This window comes from Larus michahellis, chromosome 7, assembly GCF_964199755.1.
Source record: "Larus michahellis chromosome 7, bLarMic1.1, whole genome shotgun sequence".
Taxonomy (NCBI): Eukaryota; Metazoa; Chordata; class Aves; order Charadriiformes; family Laridae; genus Larus; species Larus michahellis.
The window spans coordinates 8134739-8161744 of NC_133902.1; the positions used below are offsets into that span (position 1 = coordinate 8134739).

Consider the following 27006-nt stretch of genomic DNA (forward strand, 5'->3'; position numbering starts at 1 on the left):
CATGGACAAACACAACAAGACCCACAGCAAAGAGAGATAAAAAATATGTCTTCCAGGAGCCTCATTTAACATTACGTTGTATTTCCCAAGGACTTAATGAGGCAGCCAGGGCATCTGCGGGAGCAAACACCCACCAGGTGCTTCTCTGGTGCAGGGTGAGGTCTGGGCAGGGACAGTCCTGCTGCTGTAGAAGCTGCTCAGGGAACCAGTTGTGGATGGAACCAGTTCTTCCCTGGGCAGAAAGGTTTCCTCGGCCAGAGGTTACATCCAAATCAGGGAAGCTTTCTCCCCGTGAACACACTGGGATGTATAGCATCCACAGCATCCTCTACCAACCAGTCCTGCTTCCTACCTTCCCGTCTCCGGCTACCCAGGGGTGGGAGACAGCGCACAATGAGCTGTTTGGCAACTTCATAAATTCACACCTCTTGGGTAAATATCTGCTGTTAATCATTTGTTCTATTCATAGTGTTGGCTTCATCCCGCCTGCTCTATCACACACTCTTTGCTCCATGGTAGCCACTTTCTCCATCTGTGTCTTTGTTTGGATGTATCCTATGCCCTTTTTTCCCCAGTTTTTTGGCTCAGTCCCCTCTTCAGGTCCCTCTCTGGCAGGGTTGTATCTCAGGGTCTTCCTTCCCCAAAGTTTTCACTTACCTTCTCTGCAGGGCGTTCTGGGGAGCAGCGCTGATATGGGACCACTCACCAAAGGGTTCTTTACACATAGCTTTCACATCCCAAACTTAGTCTATATCCATCTGGAAGCTGGGGGAGAAATCAAGCCCCAGAAGGTACCGCTTCCCTCGGAACAGCGGCTCAGGTTTTCTAGTGCCTCTTTCTCCCTGCTCCTTCCCACTGGATTACCCATCCCACTGCAGGACCAATTCAACCTGATGCTGGATATACATCAGCTGGGGAAAGCTCAGCCCATTTAGCTCAATGAGCCACTCACGGAGCAAAACATAATTGGCATAAGTAGAAGAATCCAAGTAATTTCCACCCTGGCCAGTGGGAATGCAATATTTAGGAGCAGGATTTGAAAAGGGGCTCAGCCTGGCACTCAGGTGTGTTGAAAGGGACTTGCAGGAAGGTGCAAAGGGGATCTCAGGATAAAACCTGCATCTTTTCTCTCCAAGCTTTGCTAAAAGAGCATGAAAGGGACTGAGCAGTCCTCACGCCTCTTGTCCTCTTCTAGCCTTTGTGCTTCCAGTTTTTATCTGGGGTAGCTAAAATTCACCGAAACAAAGAAACTCTGTGGGAAGGTTTTCATCGGGGTGTCCTGCTCCAGCTATAAAGGTGAGCAACAGATTGCTGCTCTGAAAGCCTTTCCCACAGCAGCCCACACTTAACTTATGGGAAAAAAAGGGGTGCCAAATCAAAACCAGGCATTTTTGCAAGTGGTTAAAACCAAAGCGCTGCACTGCGTCTTCAGAAGGGCCACCCTTTCCTACTGGTGTGCTCTGAGTCACTCAGCGATGTTAGCTCTTCCCAAAAACCTTCAAAAGCTTTACAGTGACCCCCATGTACCCTCCCACCTCCCCCTCGCGCTTCACTGACCCACGGGCTCAGCATCCAAAATGGATGGGGCTTGGCTTTGGCACTCAGCCCCTAATTGGTTTGCTTAACACTCGGCTGCTGAAGTTAGTGGAGGATGAGGAATAAACTGTGCTGGAGTAAGGGCAACATCATTAGTGCATCATTAGGAGGGTGAGGACACGGGTCTCCCAACCTCCTGGAGCTTCTTGCTGGTTTTGGCTGATAGCAGAGGCTTCATATGAAATACTTGACTCGCCACGTTCAGGCAGGTAGAAACCTGGATCAGCATTGCGAGGGACAGCAGGGATGTCTCACTGCCGCCAGCCTGCGTCCCTGCCTCCGGCTGCCTGCCGGACCGACGTCTGCCGAACCACGGCAGAGGAGGACTGCGGAATTTACAGACCACACGGCAGCAATGAGTCAGAAGAAATGGTATTTAATTATGGTATACATTAAATTAAATGTCATTCTGAATATTGGTCTCAAATTCATGGTGACTTATTCGCTGTAGGGCGACTCCTATTAGCCCCAGCAAGGGTTGGGGTCCCACTGTGCTAGACATGGTACAAACACAGAGCAAAAGAGCCTTTCTTGCCCCAAATAAAGCATCCAGTGTTTTTCTTTTTAGCAGTGGTCATCTGTCCGTGGGCACCTCTACTGCTCTCCGCCTCTCTAAATCGCTCTCAGCAGGTGGCACACACCGCAAAGTTCAAGACCAAGTTGCACAGCTGGGGAGTGCGAGTTCCATTGGCAACGGGGAGCAGCTGCAGGGAGCTGGTGTCTCACGGGAGGGGAGACGATGCCTTTTACAGCCTCCCCGGCTTTGGGAGGTAGGACTTGGGCACCTAATGCCCTTCAGGGCTCTGGAGGGTGGGTGTGGAGCCTGCGTCCCCAGCGGGTGCCCAGCTGGGATGTGTCCTCGCCGCAGAGGTGGGCTCACTCACCGGCTGGAGGTCAGAGATGTTGCTGGGAAGCTTTTTCTCCGAGAGCCGCTGCCAGGCGAGACCAAGCAGGCGGCCGGCAGGGACCTCGGGCTGGCGTGTCCATGTCACAGCCCCAGCGCCCCTCCGTCCAGCTGCGGCTTGGAGGTGACACCACGAGGACGAGCACAGCATGATAACTGATAAGGGTGGAGCCAACAAGGCTCAACATCAACCTGCTAACGGTAGAAAATAAGCCACCTGTACTGGCCATTTACTGGGCAGGAGACGAGGCAGTAACTGGGCACCCAGTCCCTTCTGTGCCCCAAGGAGGGGAGAAAGGAGACACTCTGAACCCCATCTGAGGAAGATCCCACCAGACTTTCCTGCAGCCTCTGTAGCAGCAAATGCTACAGGCCCACCGGAAAACTGCTGATGCCGAGCGCTTCCCAGTGGTCTCTATGTGTCGACCAGGCTGGTGACGCTTCCCCACCCCACCATAGTCCATCCCAGCGTCCCCCAAAGCAGAAGAGACCCGTGAGAGCTCCGTAGCAGCAGTTGTCCCCAGGCAAACCACCCAGGTCCTGCCGGCTCCAGTCGGCTCGCCTCCATGCCCTTCCTTCCCGTGGGATGTCACTGTGCAAAGGACACGTGTCTGGTTGTCCCCCCATAAAGCAGAGGCCGGTGCTGCCTGACTGGCGTCCTTGCATAAGCCCAGGTCTTTCCTCATGAATTAACTCATTTAAAGGAAGAAGAGAAATACAAAACCAAACCCACCCTCAGCTCTGACCTTTACCAAAAAAAAAAAAAAAAAAAAAAAAAAAAAAAAAAAAGGGAGAAAAAGAAGAGATTCGGGAACAATATATACAGATGGGGCAATTGCACTTAATTACAGTAGTTTACATCCATTGGACAAAATTTACTTCTTTTATATAAATCTCTATGTATAAGAGTGGGGAAGGGTGAGGATGGAGCAGACTGTACCTATATTTACAGTTTAATTGGCTCAGTTCAACAGCACATGCAATTCCTCCTTCCAAACGCCAAGTAACAGACCCAAGTCCCTCTCAGTCCGTCGGGTGGAGGAGTATAACTTAAATATTATCCATCTTCCCCTTCTGCCAGTCCCCAGTACAGCTTGTTCCTAGTTCCTCGGGAGAGCCAAAAGCCTCTTGGAAGGCAAATACTTAAAAAAAAAAATCCCCAAGACGTGTCTTGGAAATACTGCGTGGAGGGAAGGAGAGGCACGGTGCCGGGTGGGCACCCTGCGGATCCGGGCTCGTCCCCGGCGAGGCGCGGAAGGGCGACGGGGTGTCTCCAGCCTCCGGCTGCGTTTCAGGTTGCTGGGCTCCTCGCTGCGGCACTGGGCTTCGCTCTGGCAATTCCCCGGGCTCGGCGCGCGGGTCACCGGCGGGATGGTGTGGAAAATAAGATCCCGTTGCTATGTGCGAATGCAGCGAGGTGTGGAGCATCACCAGGCTTGCAGGGGACACTGGGGAGGCAGAGAGCAGCACAGTGACCAACAGGCAGGCAAAGGCAGCACCGCGGGGGGCTCTCCGGGGGCATGACAAAGCGTTCGGAGGCATCGCCTCCCGCACCACCCTGGGACCTTGATGGTGTCGCACAAGTCCTGCTTGGCCCCAAGCCCCGCCCCAGCATCCCTGAGGGAGAGGCAGTGGGAAAATACTTTCCCAGCCAGATAGTGCCACCCCCACCCAAAAATAATAATAATTTTTAAAAAGGCCTGTTTGTGCCCAGGCTGTCGCAGAGATTGTGCCACGCAGCCCGGCAGCGCTGCCAAGAGCAGCCAGGCGTGAGGCTGAGCGCAGGAGCTTGCGCTCGGGTGGGAGCAGGGCCGAGGACCAGGCTCATTGCTGTCCCCCAGCATTGCTGTCACCTGCGGGAAAGGAGCTGAGCAGCCCCCGCATCCTGCTGCGGCCCCTTCTCCATCCCTTGGGGTGGGTCCCCCGCCCGGGGTCCCCCCGGTCACTGGTGGGGTGGGGGGCCGGGAGCCGCGGGTGACCTTGTGGGCTGGAGCACACAGCAAACATCGTAACGCGGAGATAAGGAGACGCCAGGAGCCTCCCGTGACATGTCATTAGGGACAGGCCGCAGCTATCAGGTGTTTGCTAACGTAATAAAAATGGTGGCTCGGCCTCAAGCGTTGTCAAAGGAACCGGGAGGTATTTGCCCCTTCCAGGCCTAAACAACAACATCTGATAAGCGATCTGCAGCATGGGGCTGTGAGGGGACAGCTGGGGGGGGGACTGGGGACGTCCCTCCATCCTCCGTCCCCACCGGCAGGACCGGGAGCAGCCGGACTCCACCATGGAGAGGGTTTGTAGGGTCTGGCGTGGGGGCTGCGGGGGGCAGAAGAGCCGTCGGGGAATGGCAGCAGCTTTGCTTCGCGGGAGGACGCCTCTCCTCTGCAAAAAGGGGTTTGCTCGGGAGCAGCCCCCCCGCAGGCTTGGTGTTTCGTGTGGGCTGTGCGTAAATATCTGGGCATTTGAGCCATTTGAGGGGTGAGCAGCATTTACGGTGCCCCCCCATGCCACCTCTGTAGCACTTCACTCACCCCTTGCTAACGAAAGGGGCAACCACTGGGGAAAAAATAATTAATGTTCGGGGATACATTTTTGCAGCTTTAGCTGGAATGTCAAATGGCCGGTGGGAAAAGGGGCTGGCAGGCTGTGCTGGGGGGGGACACCACCCCCATGCCCGCTCCCACGCTGTGTGGGGGGACAGGGGCCAGATCCTGCCCCCGGCGCTTGCTGGACCAGCCTGTGCTTGTTTATCACGTATGGGGGGGTAACGTGGGGCGCATGTGCCCCTTCGGCACCTTGCACCCACGGTCCCAGCCCCATCTCCCCCCTCCTGAGCCGTGAGGCATCCTCCTGCTTTAATTAAAGTGCAAAAGCGTGATGGAGGGGGAAAACCGAGGGAGCCCCCAGCACCCCGGGGCGGTGCTGCGTCAAGGTAGGCTGATCGCAGGCGGGCAGCGGGGATGGCCGGGTGCTATCTCCCTGCCAGGGACATTTCCTGTGTGCCCAGGGCTCCGTTGGGCCAGCCCGGCATCAAAGGCGGCCCGTGGCGGGAGAGCGGGATTAATCAGGGGGAGTTCGGGCTGAGCGCACACCAGATGGGCTGATAAAGCCGCGCGGAGGAAATGGTGCTCCCGAGGAGCGCGGCCGTGCCTGACTGCCTCCCGGACCGAGATGCGCGGGGACAGATAAACGGTCACCCCCAGCACTTACAAAGCGCGGGAGCCCGACCCGGTGGCACTCATCCCCCCTCCCTGGGCACCCCAAACCCCCCCGAGCAGCCCCTCTCCCAGCTTCTCCCCTTTGCAGCCCCAGCCCCTTCCTTTGCTCCCCGCCGGGCATCCCCGGGGGGGTCTCACAGCAATCCCACACCGTATTTACTCTGTGGCCATTGCAGACATTTTTTTCCTCTCCCCTGTCAAACCTCGGTAAGAAAGTTTATCTGAATGCAAGTTCAAGGCTCTCTCTTATTTATCTAGCAATCAATAAGGGCCACATATTTCCCACAGTCCCCAGGGCTGGCTTTCAGAAAGGGACTATTGTCTGAGTAAGGCCTCGCACACCTGATTTGAACCAGGATAAGTCCTGCCTTACACCTGCGCCGGCACCGGGACGATGATAAAGGTTTACGGGCTGGGGGGGAGTCGGGACCCATCGGAGCCCAGCTCCTCCGCTCGACTCCAACCAGGGTTGATTCACCCTGGACACAAAGGCAGCAGAGCCTGCCTGGTCCTGACCTTCTCTCAGCCCAATCTGAACGCCAGCAGGATGCTCCCACCCTGGTGAAGTTGTCCCAGGGATGAGCGTGGCCTGGCTGGTACCACCAGGCGTTAGACATGTCCTCATCCAGCACAGCCAGACCATCACCCAAATCCCCATCATGCTTGCCATCTGCAGGCAGGATTTTGGGTGCCCGTGAAGGGGCTGGGACGGGGTTCTCGGCACCCTGAGGCTCATCCTCAGCTGCCCGCTCTGCTACACCCTCTTTCAGCCCCATCTCCAGGGGACAACCAGCCCCGCTCCACCTCTGCACACCCACCCCGGGCACCTTCGGCCACCTCTGCCTGGCCATTACCTGCTTACTGGAAGACATATTGGTCAGCGTGCTGATGCTGCTGGTATCCGTCACCACCATCGCCGAGGGGAAGCGGGAGGTGTGGGAATACTGGGGAGGCTCCTGCTTGTGTGTGTACACTGCGGAGAGGAGGGAGACAAGCAGCCGTCACGGAAAAGCCACCCACAGCCCTCATGCCGGGGCAGAGCAGCGTTAGGGCAGGTCGCAGGGGTGCTGCGTGGGAACGAGCATCACGGGGACACGAATGAGATGAAACAAGCCACGGAAAGAAACCACCGCCTGCCTCTAAGCCACCGCCTTCTCAGCTACCAGCTCGCCCAGGGAAACCAGTGGGGAGCGAGGGGCTGTGGCCAGACCAGACGCTGAGGGTCTGCAACCCCTCCGCAGCTGAGCTCGGTGGTGGAGCAGGGACAGGACCAGGATGATGGATGAGCCCGAGGGGTGACTCCAGATCCCTTCAGGGCACAGCGGGGAAGCGTTTGCTTTGCAGAGAGCGCAATAGGCCCGGCCACCTCCTTCCCCAAAGCATGTGTTTTAGCAATAAGAACACGGAAGGAAAAATAAAGCTTGTACAAAACGCTGGTGGGGGGCTGCATCCCACCCACGGGGCAGCAGCGCAGTGGCAGGGGAGATGCGGCACAGGGGAAGGAGAGGATGCGGTGAGATGGGGCCACCCCGCACTGCCGTGCATCCCGCTCGCAGCCCTGTGCCGGCTGGTACCCGTGGGAGAAAGGCACCGGCCAAGGGTGCGAGCTTGGGCAGGGGAGAGCAGGAAGGGAGGAAAAGCTTATTTTCCATCCGAAACTCATTTTTTGGGCCCTTCCCTTCGCAGCTACCGTTCGGGCCCTTACTGTGCGAGTTCTGCAGCTGAGTCACGGTGGCCATAAAAGGCTGCTGCGTCATATGGCTGGGTGACTGCTGCATCAGCGGCTGCTGGTGCGGGCTGTGGAGCTGCTGGGAGAACTGGACCGGCTGCAGAGCTGCCAAGCTGCCAGCAACGCTGTTGATAACAGGTACGCTCTGCGCCTGCGAGGTGTTCAGACCTGCAAGGAGGGAGAGAGCGGGGACGTCGGCGCCGGTGTGAGCAGGCAGGGCGTCCCCCTCCCGGTCGCAGGAGTTGGAGGGCGTCCATGCAGGGTGCAGAGGTGAGCTCAGGGCGCGCGACGCTTACTCTGTGCGATGGCCATGACTCCCGAGAGCGGCGTCATGATGAGGTTCTGGGACTGCTGCGGGTTGTGGTGGGACAAGCTGTGGATGTTGGTCAGGGTGCTCACCGGGGGCAGCCCGCCCCCCGAAACGGAGATCTGCCGAGGAGCAAAGGAGGACAGCCACCATCAGACGCACAGCCAAGGGATGCTCCCAGCCCCCTCCCCGGCCGCCTGCCCCCTTCAGCAGGGAGTTTGCAGTGGGGGATCAGGAAAAACCCCTCCCAAGAGGCGAGCGGGCTGCAGCTGGGCACCCTCGGCTCAGCGCACACAGGTCCCACCGCCCCGAGGCTGCGGACCCCGGCTGGGACGCCCGAACATCGTGTTAATAAGTAGCGAAGCAGCATCAGCAGGGAAGGACTTTGCTGGCACCGGCTTCCAGCTCCACCGGAGCACAGCGCCAGGACACGGCACATCCCGAGCCTTTGCCATTTTGTCCCCCAAGTCCAAGCTCCTGCCCTCGGGGACAACTGAGGACTCTCAACACTTATTAACTTCTCACCGTCACGGTTGTAGGGGAAAGTGGGAAATAGAAACTTGGGAAGGTAAAGAAAAAAAGACAGAAAGTAGATAGAAAGGACCTCCCAGTGATGATCCTAGTCATCACTTTTGCAGATGGGCAGGATACTGGTGAGATGGCACTTGGCCAGAGCCTATTCCTGGGATTTCAGGTCAGTGTTTAGGGATCAGACACACAAAGGCACTCGGAATGTGACAAGGGGACTGGAGCAGGTCCCCAGGACAAACAGGGGGCGAAGTGCCTGATTTCTTTAATTGCTGCCCATTCTCCTAATCCCTCTAATTAGACCTCTTGCACTGAGCAACCTTGATCCGGACTCAGAGCCACCCTCGCGGCTCTTCGTGTGACATTTCTGGACACCGGTCTGAGCACCTTGTTTATTTTGCACATGTGAGTCGGAGATAGCTCCGTTGCAATTGAAACAAATCCATCAATAAATTCCAAAGCCCAGGAGTGACTCATATTTCCTGATCCGGTATTTTCCACTTTCAAAGCCTCTTCAAGGCCAGGTTACACGACACTTGGCTGCACAAGTCAAACAGCTCATGGCAAGTGCACGCTGCTCATCTGCAGCCCGGGCTCCTTTCACAGGGGGTTTTGACACAAAGCACCGCACCCAAAATCACCTCTGGAGATCGCATGACTGGAAAAGACCCTCTGGACACTGCATCCTTGGGGGAAACCTGCTGGCACTACCACAGCTGAGGGCAACACCGGAGCATGAAAGAGTGACCTGCCAAAGCTTTCTGCAGCCTCAGTAACACTCCTCCCTGAAAAAATCGATTGCCTTCAGATGCAGCAACTTCCTTAGCAGCTTTTGGTTTCATGTGGGGTATTAAAAGCACATGTTTACTTACTAGAAACCACAGCCTACAGCATATTTTTATTAAATCACTTGCAAGCACTAGCTAGCCCTGCTTAAAGATCAGAGATAAGCTGGCAGAGCCACACGCTGCCGCGGACCCGAGCGGTCCCTGACGGTGCCGTGCGGCGGGGGTAGTTCAGGGGCTTTTGCTGCTGCACCCTCTGCCTCCTGCACTTCAGCGGGTTGTTTTCCCAGTTTAATCCACTGCATTTCCACACGTCTTTCTCCTGTGCTGTCCGGCCGCGGTCAGCTCCCTCTGCCCCATCCGAGGGTCTCCTTGTGCTCCGGCAAACCCCCCCTCAGACATGGCCCCTGGAAAAGGAGCTGGCGGGGGGGGTGCCGGCAGCCTCTGCCACCCAGCCCTGCATCGCTTTGTCCTCGTGGACCCCCGCCCCAGGCACTCGGTGCGTGCTGCTGCCGCCTTTGCTCCTGACTCATTTTATGACTTCAAGGCTGAGGGTTACAAGGCTCAACACACCCCTGGGGCGTCATGGGTGTGTTTGGGGTGGAGGGAGCATGCTGGGCGCACTGGGGTTTTGCTCGGCAATACCCGCCTCCGCTTGGTGGGGGATGCACAGCATTGCAGGGTCAGCGTCCGAGCCCGAGGGGCTGCCCTGAGACCCTCGTGAGCCAGAGGAAAGGCAAAATTAAACGGTGCCACAGCTGAGGGAGGGGATGGCGAGACCCTCTGCAGGCACCCAGCTTGGCGAGGAGTCCGACGCGATGGCCTAGGAGAGCCAACCCTCTGAAAATGGAAGTGAAAACCAGGGAAGAGCGCACTTGGCCCCGCCGCCCAGTGCCATGTTTGACTTTCACTTTCAGCAGAAAAGCCTCCTCCCGGAAGAGCGGCGGATGCAGGAGAACCTCCGGCAGCCTGCCCCGGGGATGGGCCCGGCTCTTCCGTCCCCTCCTGCCCTGTCCCCCCGCATCCCCTCCTTGCCCCGCTCCTTCCCGCACCCCTCCGAAGGGCTCTGTGCCCGCCAGGCACCCGGAGCCAGGAGCAGCCAGGCGCTGGGGCGTTGGAAACCCGGCCCAGCCATTTATAACCACTTTTTTGCCATAGTCCTGCAGCACCCGGCATGGGGAGGTGTCAGACACCCCGGCGGGGATGCCGATGTCCTGTAAATCCCATAAAATCCTTGCAGCAGAGCTCCAAGCATGTGGGGAAGGGGATGAGGAGAGGCAGGAGCTCTGGGTTAGACACCCTGCGTGATGCTCCAGGACAAAAAGGTCCCTGCTTGCAAGGCAAGCGCTTCCCCAGCAAAACTCCAAACTTAGGGAAAAAAAAAATAACGCATGAGCATTTTATCAATAGCCCTGTCATCGGCAGGAGAAAACAAACAGAGATCCACCCAGGGCGCATTCAATCTGCAAGGGCGTGCAATCAATAAAATCCCGAGCGCGGCTCTGTCGCATTTATGGGCCACGCTGGGGCCGAGGGACGTTGCCTGCCGGGGAGCGCGGGGGCTGAGCGCCGCCTTTGAGGCGGGCGGTGGGGACAGCCGCACACCCGCGCCACGGCCCCGGCCCCACAATGCGCCATTGTTCGGCGCGGGCCGCGTGTGAAACCCGGGGAAAGCGTGTTTGCTTTGCCCGCTGGGCCCTCTTATCTTATCAGCGCCGCCGCCACAATAGGCCAGGTGTACTCACCATTTTACCGTCGGGCGAGAGCAAACCGTGGCCTGGGTCCAAGCCGGCCGGGGAGACCTGCTGCAGGACCGCCTGGCTGGTGGTGACCATGGCACCGCCGCTGTGGTGGCTGATGGTCCCGGAGGATGCCGCCTCGCCGCTTGTCGCCTGGCTGTACCGGACCCCTGCAAAACACCGCCAGGCATTGGCATCACCCATGGGGACCCTGGTGAGGGTGCCCTGGCCGTGGCAACCCCCTCCAAAAGTGTCCCTGCAAAGGGAAACCCCCTCAACCCCCCCCCGGCTCCCTTGCGTGCGTGGCATGAGGATGTAAACAGATGTGCGAGCTCCTAAATGACACCCTTGAAGGATAAACAGGAGGGACAGCACTGGCCAACGTGCCCCTTCCTCCAGTGCCTCTTCCCAGCTTCTCCCCAAGCCCATCTTCTGAAATTATAGCGTGGAGTTTATGGCGAGTGATGCTGAGCACCCAGCGGGGCTGCAGCCCCCAGGGCCATGAGGTGGAAAGAGCAGCTCCCATGGGACCCCAACCCGGGTCAACGGCCGGGACATCCATCTGCACCCCTTGTACTTTAGTTTGCACAGTTTGCACCCGTTGTGCAAATTCCTGCAGTGTCCCCGCAGCTCTCGGACACCGGCCCGAGGGTCCTGAGCCACGGGGAGCGACTCTGACTCCTCCAGCTCTTCCCCCTGCGGGGCTCGCCCGGCGCCTCGCAGCCCCTGGCCAGCCCAGCGTTGCCCAGCTCTCGCTTGTTCCTCCGGCCTTTCTGCATCCGCTTTCCCTCTCAACCCCCTCTCGACAAGTGTATGATTAACAGATCACCGCAGGAAGACGGAGGGACCAGACACACACAAGCCTCCAAATCGGACCACAGCCCACCAACACCCAGGAGGGAAATCTGGCTCGAGCACAGGTCTTCTATATAAATATATTTAATTTGGCTGAAACACCCCGCACTGATAACCATATGATCAGCCATGTGTCATGGAAAGGCATCTACAGATCACAAATAATTAACTGAGGAAAACCCACGGGAAACAAAAGCGTCTTTTACGAGGCTGCCTTGACGATTACGGCAAAAAACCATTTATTATGAGGAGTCCGGCACCGTGCTCTCGGCTGGGTTCACTGAACTGCCCTGGGATCGAAGCGGTGGATGGATGGACAGACATCCAGCCCACAGCTCTCCTGGGAAAGAAAACCACGGCAGCGAAGCCCAACTTCCCAACTGAGACCACCCAGAGCATCATCTGCCACTGCAAAGCAGGGGGCATTGGGGAGGGGTCCCCAAAATGACCATCAGCAGAGGTTGCTGGCAGCTTCTCGGCTGTCCCAGCACAGCACGGACACCCCCGGCTACAAAACCCACCCAGGTAAAGGATCTTCCTCCTGGGATTTCGGGATCTCCTTCTCCCAGGTTATTGAGGGGAAGAGCTGATGCAGGTTGGCTCGGTGAAGGATGCTCTACTGGCTAACTCTCAAAATCACTGAATCAAGGAAAGAAAAGATAACTGGAGTCTGGGAGCTTTCCATGAGCTCCCAAAGCATCTGCCAAAGCGCAGACGGCTACCTGCGCCCTCCACCAAAACCACGGCAAAGTCATGCTGTAATCGCCTCCGAATTTTCCCCATCAGCTGGTTAAACACGTCCCACAGATAGGAATCTCCCCGCGATGTCTGGTTCCTGATCATTTCCCAGCAAACCCCTTTTATCCCTGATAATAAAAGAATGTCCTCTGGCAGGTGGATATTTGCTGGTCCGAGTGGAGGTCCCTGCCATGAACAGGGTAAACATTACTCAACCAGGGCACTGTCACACACATTCTTCCCCGCGGTCCCGGCCTCGTGCAGAGTGTGCTTCAGCCGCTGCCGGTCTGAGATCCTGCAGCGCTGGTTAAACAATGGGAGGGGAGATAAAATAAAGCCCTTTCTTCTGAGCACGATCTTAAAGATAGACGAGGAGCACAGGCTGCTCCTATTGGAAAGAAAATCAGAGTTTCTGCTCAATCTTCAATCTCTTTTGGGTTCGGTGAAGCTTTTGGTAAGAAAAAAAAAAAAAATCCTTTTTAAACCCCAAATCATGCTATATCCAACTGAGGATGCTTGTAACTCATGAGTCAAGACACCCAGAGTCACGAAGATATCTTTAAAACAGGGTAAAAGCTGATTTTCAAGCTTTTCCCTGCAATCTCAAGGACAAGACTTCTATCGTTTGAGAAACAATAACCCATGCTGAGATTTTCAGATAGGCTGGTGACCGAGATTTTGGGTCTCTAGATAAAACCGCAGAAGACTCCGAGCCTTGATGAAGATTAACTCTCCCGAGGAGCGCGAGGTTGGGCTCCAGGGATGGCGGCAGCGGTGCCACCGTCTGGCACCTCCAAGGACCCCGCTCCTGCAGGGGCTGCGCTGGCTGGGGGCTCCTGCGTCCCCAAAGCCTGTGGGCACCAGAAACCGCTTGCTGGGCAGGGTAAAAGCCTTCTGCCATGGCTACCTTGCAGACCTGTAGGGAGCCACCAACTTAGCTTGGGTTTTTCCCATTCCTAGAATGGAATGGGTATTACTGTTATTTATATGCCCTTGCAGTTTGGTTGGATTTGGGCAGATTTGATAATTCACATTGAGGAAACAGCACAAGGCGTTATTGCTGTTGCTATTTTCACCGCTCTAACAAAGTGAGCTCCCCGATGCCGGCGGGTACCTTTCCTCCGAGCTCCCCGTTCCCAGCGGACATGGCCAGCTCCAGCCCAGCTCAGCCTAAAGCATCCACCTGGGCGACAGCCACCTTCAGGCTTTCTTCCAGGCTGCCCCCAAGCGCACGTTCCTCCTCCAAGCCACCTCGCTGACCCCCATTTTCCTGCTTTTTGGCTTTATCTGTTGCAGCAGCAGGACCCGGCTCTGCACAACGCCGGGACACGGCGTGCTGCCGCAGGGCAGGTAACCCCTGCCCAGGCAAACCCTCCTCGGCGCGCTCTGCCATCGCAGGGGGTGCCAAGCCCCGGGAGCCAGCTGTCCCCCGGCGGCACAACCACTCACCCCGCCATGGGACCCCCCAGGGAACCCTGCCAGCCGGGGTGGATGCGCAGGGATGGCTCCGGCGGTTTGCATCGGGACACAGAGATTCCCTCCCGGAGCAAGCGGGGGACTCTGTGGTCCGGGCTTTACGAGCAGGGGCTCAGACGGCCATTGAAGCCCAACGCGTCTGCGCTCCCGCCGCTCTCCTGCACCGCCACAGCTGGAAGCGGCTCCCGTGCAAAGAGATTTATTCCTCCTCAGCCTCTCCCTGCAGCCGCCCGAGAGAGGAGCCTGGATGGGGATCACCGGGAATGTGCCTGGCCGCGGAGCCTGCCCTTGTTAAGGCTTTTTTTTTTTTTTTTTTTTTTACGGGAGCTACAGCCATAATATAAAAGTCTGTTTATGGGACCCGGCTATTGTGCGGCCCCCGAGCTGCACTGCCCGTGAAATGTTTTACTGCTTTCCCATACTTCCAGACAAGCCGCGGGGTCCGGCTCCCGCAGCCTTAACCCTGTGTTTCAGCCAACGGGGACGGGCAGTGTGACAGCCCCCCCGCTACCCCCGACCCCCAGGGCTCAGGGGGTCCATGCACCCATAGCTTTCTGCAGCCAGCCCCGGCACCCTCCTCCTCCTCCTCCTCAGGGATGCCAGACACATTCCCCTGACCCGGCTTTTGGGTTGGGGGGAGCAATAGTCGGGGTTTAAGGCAGCAATCAATAACTTTGCTGTTTTCATCGCAGGCTTGTGCCATTTTCTAGGTACACACCAGTCTTGTGTCTTTGGCAGGCAAAAGCAATGAAGCAGCTTGGTTCTCATCTGCTTTAAGTCATATCGATACGATCAGATCGTACTTTTTTATAAAAAAAAAAACGCACTGTACTTTTAAATGAGGAGCCCCTGCAGCCACCGCATCTCGACCTGACACCGGGCTGCACTTTCACCCGGAGCTTCACAAACACCCTGCGGATCACCAGTGATGCCCAACACCGAAACGCGGCCGGCCGCGCAACGCCCCGGATCACCGATGACTCAGGCGGCGGCAGGGATTCAGCCTGACCTGTGGGGATGCAGCCGCCAGCGTGGGCCGGGAGCCCGGCCGCGGGGTGAGAAAAGCAAAGTGTCACGTCTGGGGTCAGGCTGGATGCAGCCATGCTGCACCTACTGACATCACGGAAGCAGCCGGGTCGGCAACGGGACCGTTTCACCCTCCCCAACACAGGTCCAGGCAGCGCCGAGGGCAGATCTGATTTTTGGGCTGCCACTCAAATTGTCCCTAAAGTGTTAATTTTGCTAAGTTACAGAGGTGCATAGTTTATATCCATTATAAACCTGTTTATGGGGACTGGACCCTCCCATTTTGCTGCTGTCATAAAGTTCTAATTACCCCCCATAAAACCGGGAAAAGCTCCTAACAGCGCACTGTACCCACCGAGCCCCACAATGCGCCCAACAGTAAAATATTACAACCACTGGCACCGGGTCCGCAATCAGAACCAGCACATACCCCAGGGAACAGCCTGCGGGATCCAGATATAAACCGAAGAACCTCTGGACCGAGGGTTTATTGACGGGCTCGTCTTTAAGAAAAAGTTAACACACTTAAATTACCCTTTGGGTTTAGGAAGAATCTCAGGGGTGATACCGAGTTATTTTTATGTTTGTTATCTGCATCTGTAGAGATGTCTAAAAATATATATAAATAATGTACATTCATATAAATATATATATGTGTGCGTCTACGTGATTGCTCTGATAGATACTCTGATATCGCAGCCTGGGCACTGCTGGATGGATGGACGGACGGATGGATGCCTCGACCACCTTTCGGTGCAGGACCCCCTGGGACAGGCTGGAGGCGATCCTGAGACCCCCAGCCGTGGGGACGGGGCTTTGCGGGGTCCGTCGGGCGCCGGCCGACCCTTTGTATGCAGGGTGGGAGGCGGGGGGCGGCTGGCGAGCGGGGCGGTGCGTCACCTAATCTCATCAATGCACTGATTGTCTTCGGGGCTCTTGAAGATAAAAATGGCATAAGCCAGAGTCTACGGCATGGCACCGAGATAAAGCCCCGAGTGACCTTCAAATCAAACAGGGAACCAAGATCACTGATAATACCCCATAGGAAGGGAAAAGTCCAGAGTCTGAGAGAAGCCTCCAAGATAGATAGGCTTTAAGTATTTACCTCCAAATAGTTAAAAACTATGGCTTGAGGCTTGACAGATGGGTCCCCAAGAAGAGGCCGGGAGGATGTTTGACTTTTACAGCTCTTATCCCTGCCTGGCCATCATTACGCCCTTTCGCAAGACCCCATTGACGTCCCGAGGAGCAGGCGATCCCTCTTTGTCTGCGGGCACGGGAGTGATTTTGCAGCTGCCCCACACCGCCAGCCCCACCGTTTCCTGCCGGGGGACGTCACGGGGGGACGGGGCCGTGCGGGGGTAGGACGCGGGCGACGTCCCAGTGCCATCATTAAGCTGTTAAGGCATTGAGCGCTCCAGACGCCGCCGCACACGGTGCAAGGGCAGTTCAAATCCCAGCATGGACGGCCCCCGATGGGGTCAGCCAGGCAGCAGGGACAGCCCCACCAGCACTGCCCTGTGCCCTCACAAGCCAGCGGGTCCCCAAATGTCTCTTGGAGGAGGTTTAAGCAGCGATGGACCCAGCGATGCTTTGGGAGCTGCAAGCCTGCTGGACCTGGCTTGGTCCAAGCGACCCCAACGCAGTCATGGCTGAGCTCCATCCCTGCCCATCGCCCCCAAACCAGCCCTAAAACCCCACGGAGGCCCTCGCCATTCCCATCTCCTCCTCCTCAGCAAGGCTGATGGATATGAGCACTGGCCACCAACAAATTCCCGCGGCCAAGCCCTCCTGACCCCTCCGGAGGGGCCCTTTGCTGCCGCCGCGGCCATCACTCCTGCCCTGCTCAAAAGCCCCTCCGAATGGGCTGTCATCGGCCCTATAGCCGCAGCCGGCTCCTGCTGGCCACCGATCCGACGGGAATATAAAGGCTGGGGCTTAACGGCCCTCCAGCCCCCAGATAAATGCCCGCGGTTACAGTAATTGCCATCCCCTAATAGAAGAAAACAAAGGCTCTCGCGGGGTGCCTGCATGCGCGCTGGCAGGACGGGGACACATCAAAGGCAGCGGGGTTCGTTCAAAGCCCCAGCTTAATTGTCAATTAAGCATGCACGGGGGGGACAACGCCATGACAACGCGGGGCTGCATGCTGGTGGGGTATTGTAAAGCCCGCCGGCCGACACTGAAAACAGCTGATTTTGCTGACAATGTGCTTGTAGGGCACCTTGTAAGCAATCAGACGGTGACAGCAGGGCAAACGTCCTCCCTGTCCCCGCCATTGTGCGGGGCATTCCTGGGGCAGGGTCACATTTTGGTCACCGCCGGCCGGCCCTACGGGGAGAGCGGTACCCGGCGGTGGGTGGGATGCTGCCTGTCCCTCCCCGGGGTGGGAGCTGGGTTGGATGCTGCGCACCCACCCGGGGCTGCTGCATCCCCTGGGTACCACTCTGGGGACTGCCCTCGCTTGGTATCACCCAAGGACCAGTGTCCGGCCATGGACAGGCGCCGTCCCCATCCCTCAGCCTCCTCTCCCCAGGCACCTTGCCCTTCCCACAGGGACTCTCCGCCACACGGGTTTCTTTTAATTTGCCTTTGTAACGAGCTGGGTGTGTGTAACGAGCCGGGCAGGGTCATTTCCAAGAGGCAGCTGGTTTCAGCCTCCCCGGCCGGGCTGTGCCGGTGCCGGTGCTGGTGCCGGTGCCGTGGCCGAGAGGGGACGGGGGGCAGCCGGGGCGCAGCCGGGGGCTGGCGCATTGGCTGCAGAGGGCAGGGAGGGGGACAATGGGGATTGTTCTCCCAACAATGCCTCTCGCCCCACACCGTGCAGCCCCCACCCACCCTGATTAGCCTCCCCGGGCGCGCAGCCCCCTCGCCGGTGGCATTATCTCCTGCTTAAATCCCCCAGGAGTTTTCAGCGGGTCTGCTCTCTCCAGTCGGCTCCTCGCTATGAACAGCAGGGCCGGATCGTGGTGTGGAGAAGTAGACATCGGGGTGAGCCCTGCACCCCTGAGCAGCTTTCTTCATCCACCTCCTTCTGCTCCAGCACGGGGACGGTGCAGCACCGCGCACCCAGCCCGGGCCAGCTCCAGCCCTGCCACGAGGCCAGGACATGGTGCCACAGCTTCCTACGGGCTTTGCAGCATTGCCTGTGCAGCCCCCCTCCCAAACCAGTGCTCACCAGTGGGATGCATCCCGAGGCCCCAGCACCCATACGTCAGGCGCAGAGCAGCCCACCGGGCACAACCTTCCCCTGCCCAGCCCACGAGGACTCCAGTGAATTAAACCAACCAAGCAAACGCTGATTTATCCTCGATTTATGGCTCACCCAGCCATAACACCGCAGCGACAGCGCTTGCTCCTCTCTGCACCACCATCACTCGTCGAGGCTGCAGCGGGGACAAGGGTGACCACCGTCCTCCCCATCAAGGCCACCCATGCACATCCCCAAGGGCTCGGCACCCCGATCCCCAGCAGAAACGGGAGCCAGCGCCAGCGCTGCAATTGCTCCGTGCCACTGCCCGAGCGCCCTCGGCGAGGGCTTACCTGGCATTTTGCTGGGAGGCGAGGCGCTGGGCTGGTTGTGGTGGGGCGAGCCGTGGGACAGCAGCAGGTTCATGCTGTGGGGGGGCTGGCCCGAGCTGTAGGCATCCATGGCCAGCTTCTGGCGGAAAGCCTCCTCCTTCCGCCGGTTGGCGAACCAGTTGTAGACGCGCACCTCCGTCACCAGGTTGGAGCCGAGCCCGTGCGCCTTGGAGGGAGACACCCCTCGCTGCAGACACTCGGCCCTGTGTGTGCAAGGGGACACGTTGGAACATGGGTTCTGCTGGGGGGACCTCCACCAGCACCACCGACCAGGGGGCCGCGGGAGGACAGGTGAATTTGGGGACATTTAAGCCCTTCCTAAAAGCCTGCCTGCTCTTTCCAACTATATCCATGCTGTAACACTGCAGCATCCCCATGGCATCCCTGCAGCTTCCCCGGGGCATCCCTGCAGCTTTCCCACCCCAGCACGGAGCTCTCTCAGCCCTGGACATCACCCAGATGGGGGAAAACATGGCAAAAAGAGGTCAGGCAGCTCGGCAAAGCCATGACACAAGCCAGTGGCCAGGACTGCAAGCCAGTAGCCCAGCATCACATGCAGTTTTTTGGAAGAAAGGCTGCGGGGCGAGCAAGGAGGCAGCGGGTGGTGCAGGGCAGCCTTTACCTGTTGCATTCCTCCACCAGAGCCTCCCGCTCCTCCTTGCTGGGGTTCTTTTGGCGGTCGTAGGCTTGGTACAAGATTTGCTGGGAGGCCGGCCCCCACTTGAACCGATTGCGGCGCATCTTCTTGCTGGGGGTTTCAGAGCAGGCGTCGTCGAGCTGGGCAGCCCCCTGGTTCTGCTGATTGAACTCTGGAAAGAGAAACAGCAGCTGATCCTGACTGCTTTTGTCTGTCATATTTCCACAACCCTGGACTGTCTGGTTGAACTCTGAAAGAGAAAGGAGCAGACGTGAGCTGGCCTATAGCCGCTGCTCAGAGTCACCGTCCCGCGCGGAGGTGGCCCCCCCAATGTCCCCTCCCGCAGAACCCCAAGCCCGCGGCCCCCGAAAACATGGGAACAAGCCGGGTCCTCGCTGCCACCCACCCCAGGGAAGGGGCCAGCCTTGCCTGCCAGCGCAGGAGTCATTACCATCCCCGCGGAGGGTGTTTAATGGGGAGGCATGCTCAGGGCATGCATATTCATGGGGTGGGTCTCTGCCGGCGTGCACTTGTTTTGGGAGGATTTTTGCAAGCGAGGAGCCGGGCAGGGCGACTGCACAGCCCCCCGAGAGGCTGCCTCTCGCTGCTGGCCCCGAGCCCCACTCTGGCTCCCGCTCCCGTCCCCGCGCCGTGGGACGCCGTCCCTGCGCCGGGGGACGCCAGAGGTGACCTTCCCCGGCAGCCCGCCTCAGAGCCGGCGCTTGTCACCGCGGCAGTAAAGGGAGATTAATGGGAGGGTTTTATTATTCTCAGTTTTGCAGGGGAATTCTCCCTCTTTTTATAATGGCTTTTCCCCCTGTGATGAGGGGGGAAACGCAGGGCAAGGCTGGAGCAGGCTCTGTTTGCTCTAACGTCTCAAGGTGTGTTTTCAAAGCAATGGTATTTGGTGCTAAAACCTTTTCTGCACTTCCCGTCCCCTGGATATTGCATCCTTTAGGAGGAGGGAGGCAGAGCCCTTTTAAGGGGGGTGTCAGTGCCCCCAGCCTGCACCTTGGCCAAAAACGGGGCTGCTTCGAGCGATATGGGACCAACGTGGGGCAGGTGGCGGTGGGAGAGGTGCACAAAAGCAATAGTCTGTGTACTTGGTCAAAAAAATCTGCATTTTAGCATAATGAGCGAAATAAGCTGCCCGAGACCATGCCACAGATAGGAGCAATTTACAGTTTTTTCTTTTCTCTCTCTCTCTACTTTTTTGCAAGTAGTTGCAGAAAATGAGCAGTCTCGACAAACAGAGAGGAAAAGGGGGCAGAGGTGGGAAAGGCACCTAATTGCGTGTAATCATTAATTCCTTTCCCAGCTTCAATGAATATAAATATACAGAAACTCAGCTGCGTGGATGGGCTTGGGGGAACTCGCACAGTGTCACTGTGACCAAGAAGGGCTCTTGCCCGATTTTCCTGGGCCTTAAATTCATTTCACTCGTGAAAATATTTTGGGGAAGATGCTGGGCAGCCTGGGGCAGAGCCAGGGAAGAGGGCAGGGGGCTGCTCCTCGCCTGGCTCCCGCAGGCAGGACTGGGACGCAGGGACCCCCTCTGCCCTCCCCCAGACCCGAAGGGCGCGCGCTGCTGCGGGTACTTACGCCGGAGGATCTCCCGCTGCTTGCGGACGTACCACGTGTAGAGGGCGGCTCTCTTCTGCGTCTTCATGGGGGTGCCCTTGTTGAGGTGCTGGGAGAGGTGCGACTGGTTGAGGCCGGTGACGTCCACCACCTCCCGCTGCGGGATGTTGTGCTGCTGCATGTACCCCTTGATCATCTTCGCCGCCCGCCACGGGTCCTCGCTGTGGGGAGGGAAGCGAAGGGTTAACCTCCCAGTGGGGGAAAAGCACCCCAGCATTCGCCTCTTCCCGTGATGGAAACCCATTATTATTATTCTGACGCCCATTTCAGATGGGAACAAGATCCCTTGAGCACACATCCTTCCCTGACTGCCATCCCGGCCCCCCAAAACAGCCCCATCTTGCCCCCGGGAGGCAGGGGCTGGTGCCACGGGGGCTCATGGGGTGCCACGGTCACCCCGGGAATGCTCGCCAGGCTGTTCGCCCAGGAAAGGAGAAGTAAAGAGGATCCCAGTGTACTGACGGGGCACATCGAGGTCTCATTAACGCTGGTAAAGCACCTTCATATCCTTTAAGGAGAAATCTATCCTATCCTATCCTATTCTAAACGCGGCCCATCCATTAACTGCTGCTGTTACTACGTTCACTGCAATTTCTCCCTTTGAAGATACGCACACACGATGGGATACACAAACACACACACACGTATGGATACGGGAAACCCATACGGGTATTTCTCCGAAGAAAGAGAAACCTCTCATCTGGAGGTGCCGAGGATGCTTTTCCTGCCCCGCTCCCGGGTGCGGTACCCGCACTGCGCCCTGTGCCCCCAGGTTTGCCACTGGCTGGCGGAGACCCCCGCACGGCCACCAAACCCCACCCGCCGCACTTGCTGCTTTACCTTCTCCCTTCCAGTCCCATGGGCATAATTATCGAAAAATCTCAACATTCGTTGAAAAGAGACCCTATTTCCACGCTCCCACAACAGCAAAGCACGCGCGCGGGCCATACACCGAGCAGCGAAGGTCAAACCAGGCACGTAAACCCAGGCAACTCCCCGAATGGAAAACCAAAACCAACCTCCCCTCCGATAATCTTAAGTCATTCTTGAATATTTTTAAAAACACTTGAATTTGGCTCCTGCGAAATCCAGGTGAAAAATGAGTCTTTCCTAAATCCGCATTACTTCGGCGTCCTTGGGGTAGCCGACACCCATCTAGGGAATAAATAAAATTACAGCCAAAATTCACAACGCTGCCTGCGTTCTTTAGCTCTAATGAAAGCACAAGGCGACAGGAGAGGAACAGGGCAACACACCCTCGCTGTATTCACGACCCCGGGGTTCGTCCTGCGCTACTGGGAGATGCTGGACTAAAAGGAAGTGCTTTAATGCTGAAAAATCGGTGTGGAGCCTGAACCTGGTCACAGTCATGCACTCAAATAATGCCATACGCTAACGCTGTGCTTGGAATAACCGTCCGACCGCTTTCCCGATTCATTACTTATTTTGGATCCTTCAACTTGTCACAGGGAGGGGAAAAAAAAAAAAAACAACAACAAGAAGTAGATTTCTTACTTTTTGTCCTGAATGCAGCGTGAAAACAAAAGCTGGTTGGATCCAAAGCAAAAGTACCCAAGCAGGGCCAGCCCGCTGGTGGCGGCGGAGGCTTTGTCACACCCCAGGAAGGAGAGCACGGAGCATTTGAGAGATGTCCCTGTCCCCAATCCTGCATCCTCCGGGCAGGGGAACCCCACCGTGTAGACGGTGTCCTCTATACGGCGATGGTCGCATGGCATGGACATGCTGACTCCAGTTTTCCCAACAGCCCGGACCCCTGACCAGGTTGAGCACGGTGCAAACAGAAAAGCCCGCTCCTGTCCCCAAAACGCATGGCGCCGTGTGGCCGGGCCATGGGTTCAGCGGCCCCCGCAGCGCGCGTGGGTGCCGACAGCAGCGGCGACACTGTTCTGCCGGGTCTTGCCACCGATCGGCACCGCGGGGACGCCACGGCACGGGGGGTTTTGGGGCTCTCGGGTCTTCGCGCTGCCCCAGGAGAAGGCAGGAGCCAACAAGAAGGATGGGAAGGAAACGTCCTTCCACCGCAGCCCTCTTCCGCACGCTCCATCCCGGCCAAGCAGGGCAAAGCCCGCCGTGCCCCGTGCCGTGCCCAAGCCGAGGGGCTCACACCGACTCTTGTCACAAGCATTTCGTGTCACCTAACCAATCCGACTAATTACTGATTAATAATAAGTTAATGGAACAGAGCTCATTACAGTTTCTAATAGCAGTTTGGTTCACAACTAAGCCAAGGGCATCGTTTTCCCAGAGTTAAATCGTGAGCCAGCGCGACAGAGCACGCTTTTAAAAAAAGACTTGGGGGTTACAGACGGGATTTCTGAATTTAAATAAAATCTGGCAGCTTTTTGGCTGGAAAAAATACACGATAATTTGGAAAAAAAGCCCCAGAGTTCCCCTCCATTTTATTATTTTAAGAAAGGCTTCACCTTGATATTTCCAGCGCGTTTCACGCTTACACTTTCAGAACAATTATTCGGCTTTTAATTTCTGAGCAGTGATTTTTCTTTACAGATCAACTTGACCGTATTCAAAAGGGTTAAACAACCTGAAACCAAACCCAAACATTTTGTTTCATGTTAAACAAAATGTTTGGACTTGACCCAAAATGAAACGTTTGAGTGTTTGTTTGGCCTTTTTTTTTTTTTCTCTTTTTTGGTTAACCTAAAAAGCCAGAGAGGAAAACCTTTTGATTCAACACAAGCACATTTTTTTTGATTCTGTCACCAAAATGAAAAAACCCATTAATTTTCCAATCTTCACCAGGACTTTACATGCAAAAAAAAAAAAAAAAATAAAAAACCCAGCCCAACCCAGGAGTGCTTTGTAATACTGGAAAACCAGTTTACAGCCCTGGCTCCACAGTCCTTTCTCCACCGAAATCAAGGAAAGGTGCTTTTTCCTTGCACAAAATTAATCCCGACAAAGCCCGGCCGCCAACGCCGACCATGAAATAGGCATTTCCCACCCCAGCTTCATGCGCAGTCGGGGGGCAAAGCCTGTCCCTCTCCCCCAGGGATTCCTGGACCCTCTCACCCCCTTTGTCAGCCTTAAAAACAGGTAAATACACTCCACATCCTCAGAGAAATATGCCAAGAATTTATACGGATGGATTATAAACTCGGCTCCCTACAGAAATGATCTATCTAATCTGCATCTCCCTGTACACACAGGGAATCGGCGCGGGGAGGTGTGCTGCCCCCGCCGCCCCCCAGCACCTTTCCGAGTGGTTTTGGGGCATCTCTGGCTGGGTGGTGTTCCCGTGGGTGCAAACGAATATATTATTTACCTGAGCGGGGTCTGGGCGAGCCCTGGCGAGTGGGACGGGGCAGGAAGGGAGCCGCGGGGCGTCTCGCCCTGGAGCCGGGCTCTGCGTGCCGCCGGCATCCCTTTGGCTGGGCTCTGCCAGAAACCGCCATGCCGGCGCTGGGGCAGCCTCTCCTCTCCCACCCGCACCAGCCGAAGCCCTTTGGGCGCCACGAACTGGCCCAAGCGAAGGCGCTGGTTGCCGAGGGGCCAACAGCGAACTATTCGGGACCACGACACTGCAACGGGCAACTCCTGCCCGCACCCACGCCGCAGCCAAGCCCGCACTACAGTCCCAAAAACTGCCGTGGGGCTCAGCACCCCCAGGGACACGGGAAGACACCGAGACCGAGCCAGTCTTGGGGTCAGGCCGCTGACACCGGGGGAGCGGGGGCAGAGGAGGTTTAGCCCCTAAGCATGGCGGCAATAAATGGCTCGCGGCTCCCCTACCTGGCTCCCTCTCCAAGTACAAAGGGCTCTCTTAGAGCAAACACCAGCTCTTTGCAAAGGCTCCTCGGGGACATGTGCCTGCTCTTGTTTGCACCAAAGGCAAACTTTGCACAGAAACACCTGTGGGAGCGCAGCGATCCCGGGGCCGAGCCTTCCCTGCACCCCAGCTGACACCCCGGCCACCCCGGGGGACAGAGGCAGCCAGCAAGAGGGGGGGACCGGGGACGGGCAGGAGCACCCAGAGGTGCAGGGCACGGTGCTGCGGTGGGAACCCAGCAGATGCAATGATTTCTCACTCACGTGGAGCCTCTTTCATACGCAGTGTGTCCCAGCCGAGCCCCTTGGCAGGCACGGGTGCCACCACCCAGCCCCGTTCCCAAAAAGGCACCATCTACCCTGCTGGTACTGGGGCAGGCCTGGAGCCGACTGCACCGACCATGGCGGTGTCCCTGTCCCCAGCCGGGCCCTGGCACGCCGGGGCTGTGAGGGGATGAGAGCCGCGGCTGGCAGAGGGTACGGACAGGCACTGGGGGCTGAGCCAGGCGGGCAGGATCAGTGCCGCACTCGGGGTGCCACTGGGGCATCAAGACAGGTATGAAAACTGCAGTGCGTGGCTTGGGGCGGGACGACGACACAGAGATGCTCCCGCGGGGCTTCCCACCGGCTGCGCCATCGGGGGAGCCACCATCGCCCCGGTGCTCCCGGCTGCGGGAGAAGCGGCGGCGGCGGCCCCGGGGCACGGATGGAGGGAGCCGACGCCGCCCGCGGAGCCCGGGGCTGCTCCGCCGCGCCCCGACGGCGGCCCCGCTCCCGGCGGCGCGGCACGGCCGGGACCGGCCCGGCCCGGCTCGGCTCGGCTCGGCCCGGAGCCGCATCCCCGGGACGGACGGGAGCCCAGCCCGCCGCCTTGGGGGGTTTCCTCTTTCCCCCCTCCCCGTCCGCTTTACAACCTCGGCAATGAATAACCCGCCGCTCCGCTCGCCCTAATCGCGTCCCTCTGTGTATCTTTCTGTTGATGATTTATAGAAATAAATTAATAACACCCCGGGCTCCACGTGTTGCAGTTTATGTTTTATCTCCCGGTGCGGAGGGAGGGCGGAGGGACGGAGCCGGCGGCAGGTCCGAGCCTCCACGGCCCCGGCACCCCCGGCCCCGCCGCGACGGGCGGGTTGGCAGCACCCGACGGGGCGGGAGGACGCGGCCGGTGGGCTCCGGTCTGCCCTGCCCCGGCCCCTCTCCCAGCCCGCCCCGGCTCCCTGCCACCGCCGGGACACGGTGCACCGGCACCCGCCACCGGGACTAATAGCGGGGCCGGCGGGGACCACCGGGGACCCGCCACCGGGCAGCGCACAGAGGGCAGGGAGCACCGGGATTAACCACGGTGCGGGCAGGGAGCACTGGGACCTGCAACCGGCTAGGACACACCGGGCAGGGAGCACCGGGACCCGCCGCCGGGATTAACCACGGGGCGGGCAGGGAGCACCGGGACCTGCCACCGAGTAGGACACGCCGGGCAGGGAGCACCGGGGACCCGCCACCGGGCACCGCACAGCGGGCAGGGAGCACCGGGATTAACGACGGGGCGGGCAGGGAGCACCGGGACGCGCCACCGGGTAGGACACACCGAGAACGACCCCCGGGCGGGGGGCTTGGGGCCGTCGGACCGAGCGCCTGCGGACAGACCCCGTCGCGCCGCGGGGTGCTCCCCGTCCCCATCCCGGTGCCGGTGCCGTCCCGGTGCCGGTGCCCGCCGGTACCTGATCATCCTGTCCACCTCGGCCCGCTGCTCCACCGCCTCCTCCGTGTTGAGCGCCTGCAGCTCGCGGAGGATCTGCGGCGTGTCGAAGTCGTCGCCGTCCTCCGAGCCCTCGTCGCCGGACAGCTTGCCCTTGCCGTGCCCGTTGGCCAGCGGCGGGAAGGCGGCCTTGCCGTCGGGCGGCCCGCCGGGGGAGAGCGGCAGGCTCTCCAGCTTGACGCCGAAACCGGCGGCGGGCACCATGTCCTCCAGGGCGCGGATCAGCCCTTCCTTGGTGGCTCCGGAGCTGAGCAGGGCGCCCAGCAGCTCCCGTTGCAGGGCGCTCAGCTGGGACACCATCCTCCCCGGGGGCCGGCGGCTCGCCCCGCCGCTCGCCCCGCGCCTCCCGCCCTCCCTGCGGCCGCTGCCGCTCCGCCCCGGCCGGCGGGCTGCTGCGGGGCGCGGGCCGCCCTCTACCAAGCCATGACCGCCTCCATTAGGCAATATACCTTATGCAAATCAGCGCCGGCAGGCCTCTCCTCCGGCCGCCGCCCGGGCCCCCGCGCCCCCGCCCCGGCCCGGCCCTTATCGCCCGCGCTGGGACGGACTTTGCCCGCGGTCGCCGGGAGGCCCCGGAGGAGCGGGAGGAGCGGCGGGGGCAGCGGCGAGGAGGGACGGGACGGGACGGGACGGGACGGGACGGCGACGCCGAGCGCTGGAGCCCCGGTTGCCGTCGGGG

At 58.6% G+C, this 27006-nt stretch overlaps 1 protein-coding gene across 4 annotated transcripts; it reads right to left on the bottom strand.

Moving 5' to 3' along the window:
- Positions 1 to 1966: 1966 nt before the first annotated feature.
- HNF1B (HNF1 homeobox B) lies at positions 1967 to 26627 on the bottom strand. 4 transcript variants are annotated; one of them, XM_074595698.1, is made up of 9 exons: positions 26290 to 26627; positions 20723 to 20922; positions 19106 to 19292; positions 18445 to 18686; positions 10813 to 10976; positions 7744 to 7876; positions 7424 to 7615; positions 6573 to 6691; positions 1967 to 3948 (listed from the first exon to the last, which is right to left on the bottom strand). In XM_074595698.1, exons 1-9 carry the CDS (start codon positions 26625 to 26627, stop codon positions 3928 to 3930), a joined length of 1596 nt encoding a protein of 531 aa, XP_074451799.1. In that variant the 3' UTR covers positions 1967 to 3927. The 4 variants fall into 4 exon arrangements, with proteins under 4 accessions (XP_074451799.1, XP_074451798.1, XP_074451797.1 ...); XM_074595697.1 differs by having other exon boundaries at positions 19106 to 19370; XM_074595696.1 differs by lacking the exons at positions 1967 to 3948; positions 6573 to 6691 and having other exon boundaries at positions 6708 to 7615.
- Positions 26628 to 27006: the final 379 nt, after the last annotated feature.

What these genes read in the sequence shown, in the direction of transcription:
- HNF1B (XM_074595695.1), bottom strand. Translation starts at nt 26,627, where the DNA reads ATGGTGTCCCAGCTGAGCGCCCTGCAACGGGAGCTGCTGGGCGCCCTG. An exon ending in GCAGCGGGAGATCCTCCGGC is followed by an intron (nt 19,371 to 20,722) that starts GTAAGTACCCGC and finishes TTTCTCTTTCAG; the next exon opens with AGTTCAACCAGACAGTCCAG. An exon ending in TCTCGCCCGACGGTAAAATG is followed by an intron (nt 7,877 to 10,812) that starts GTGAGTACACCT and finishes GCTCCTCGGCAG; the next exon opens with ATCTCCGTTTCGGGGGGCGG.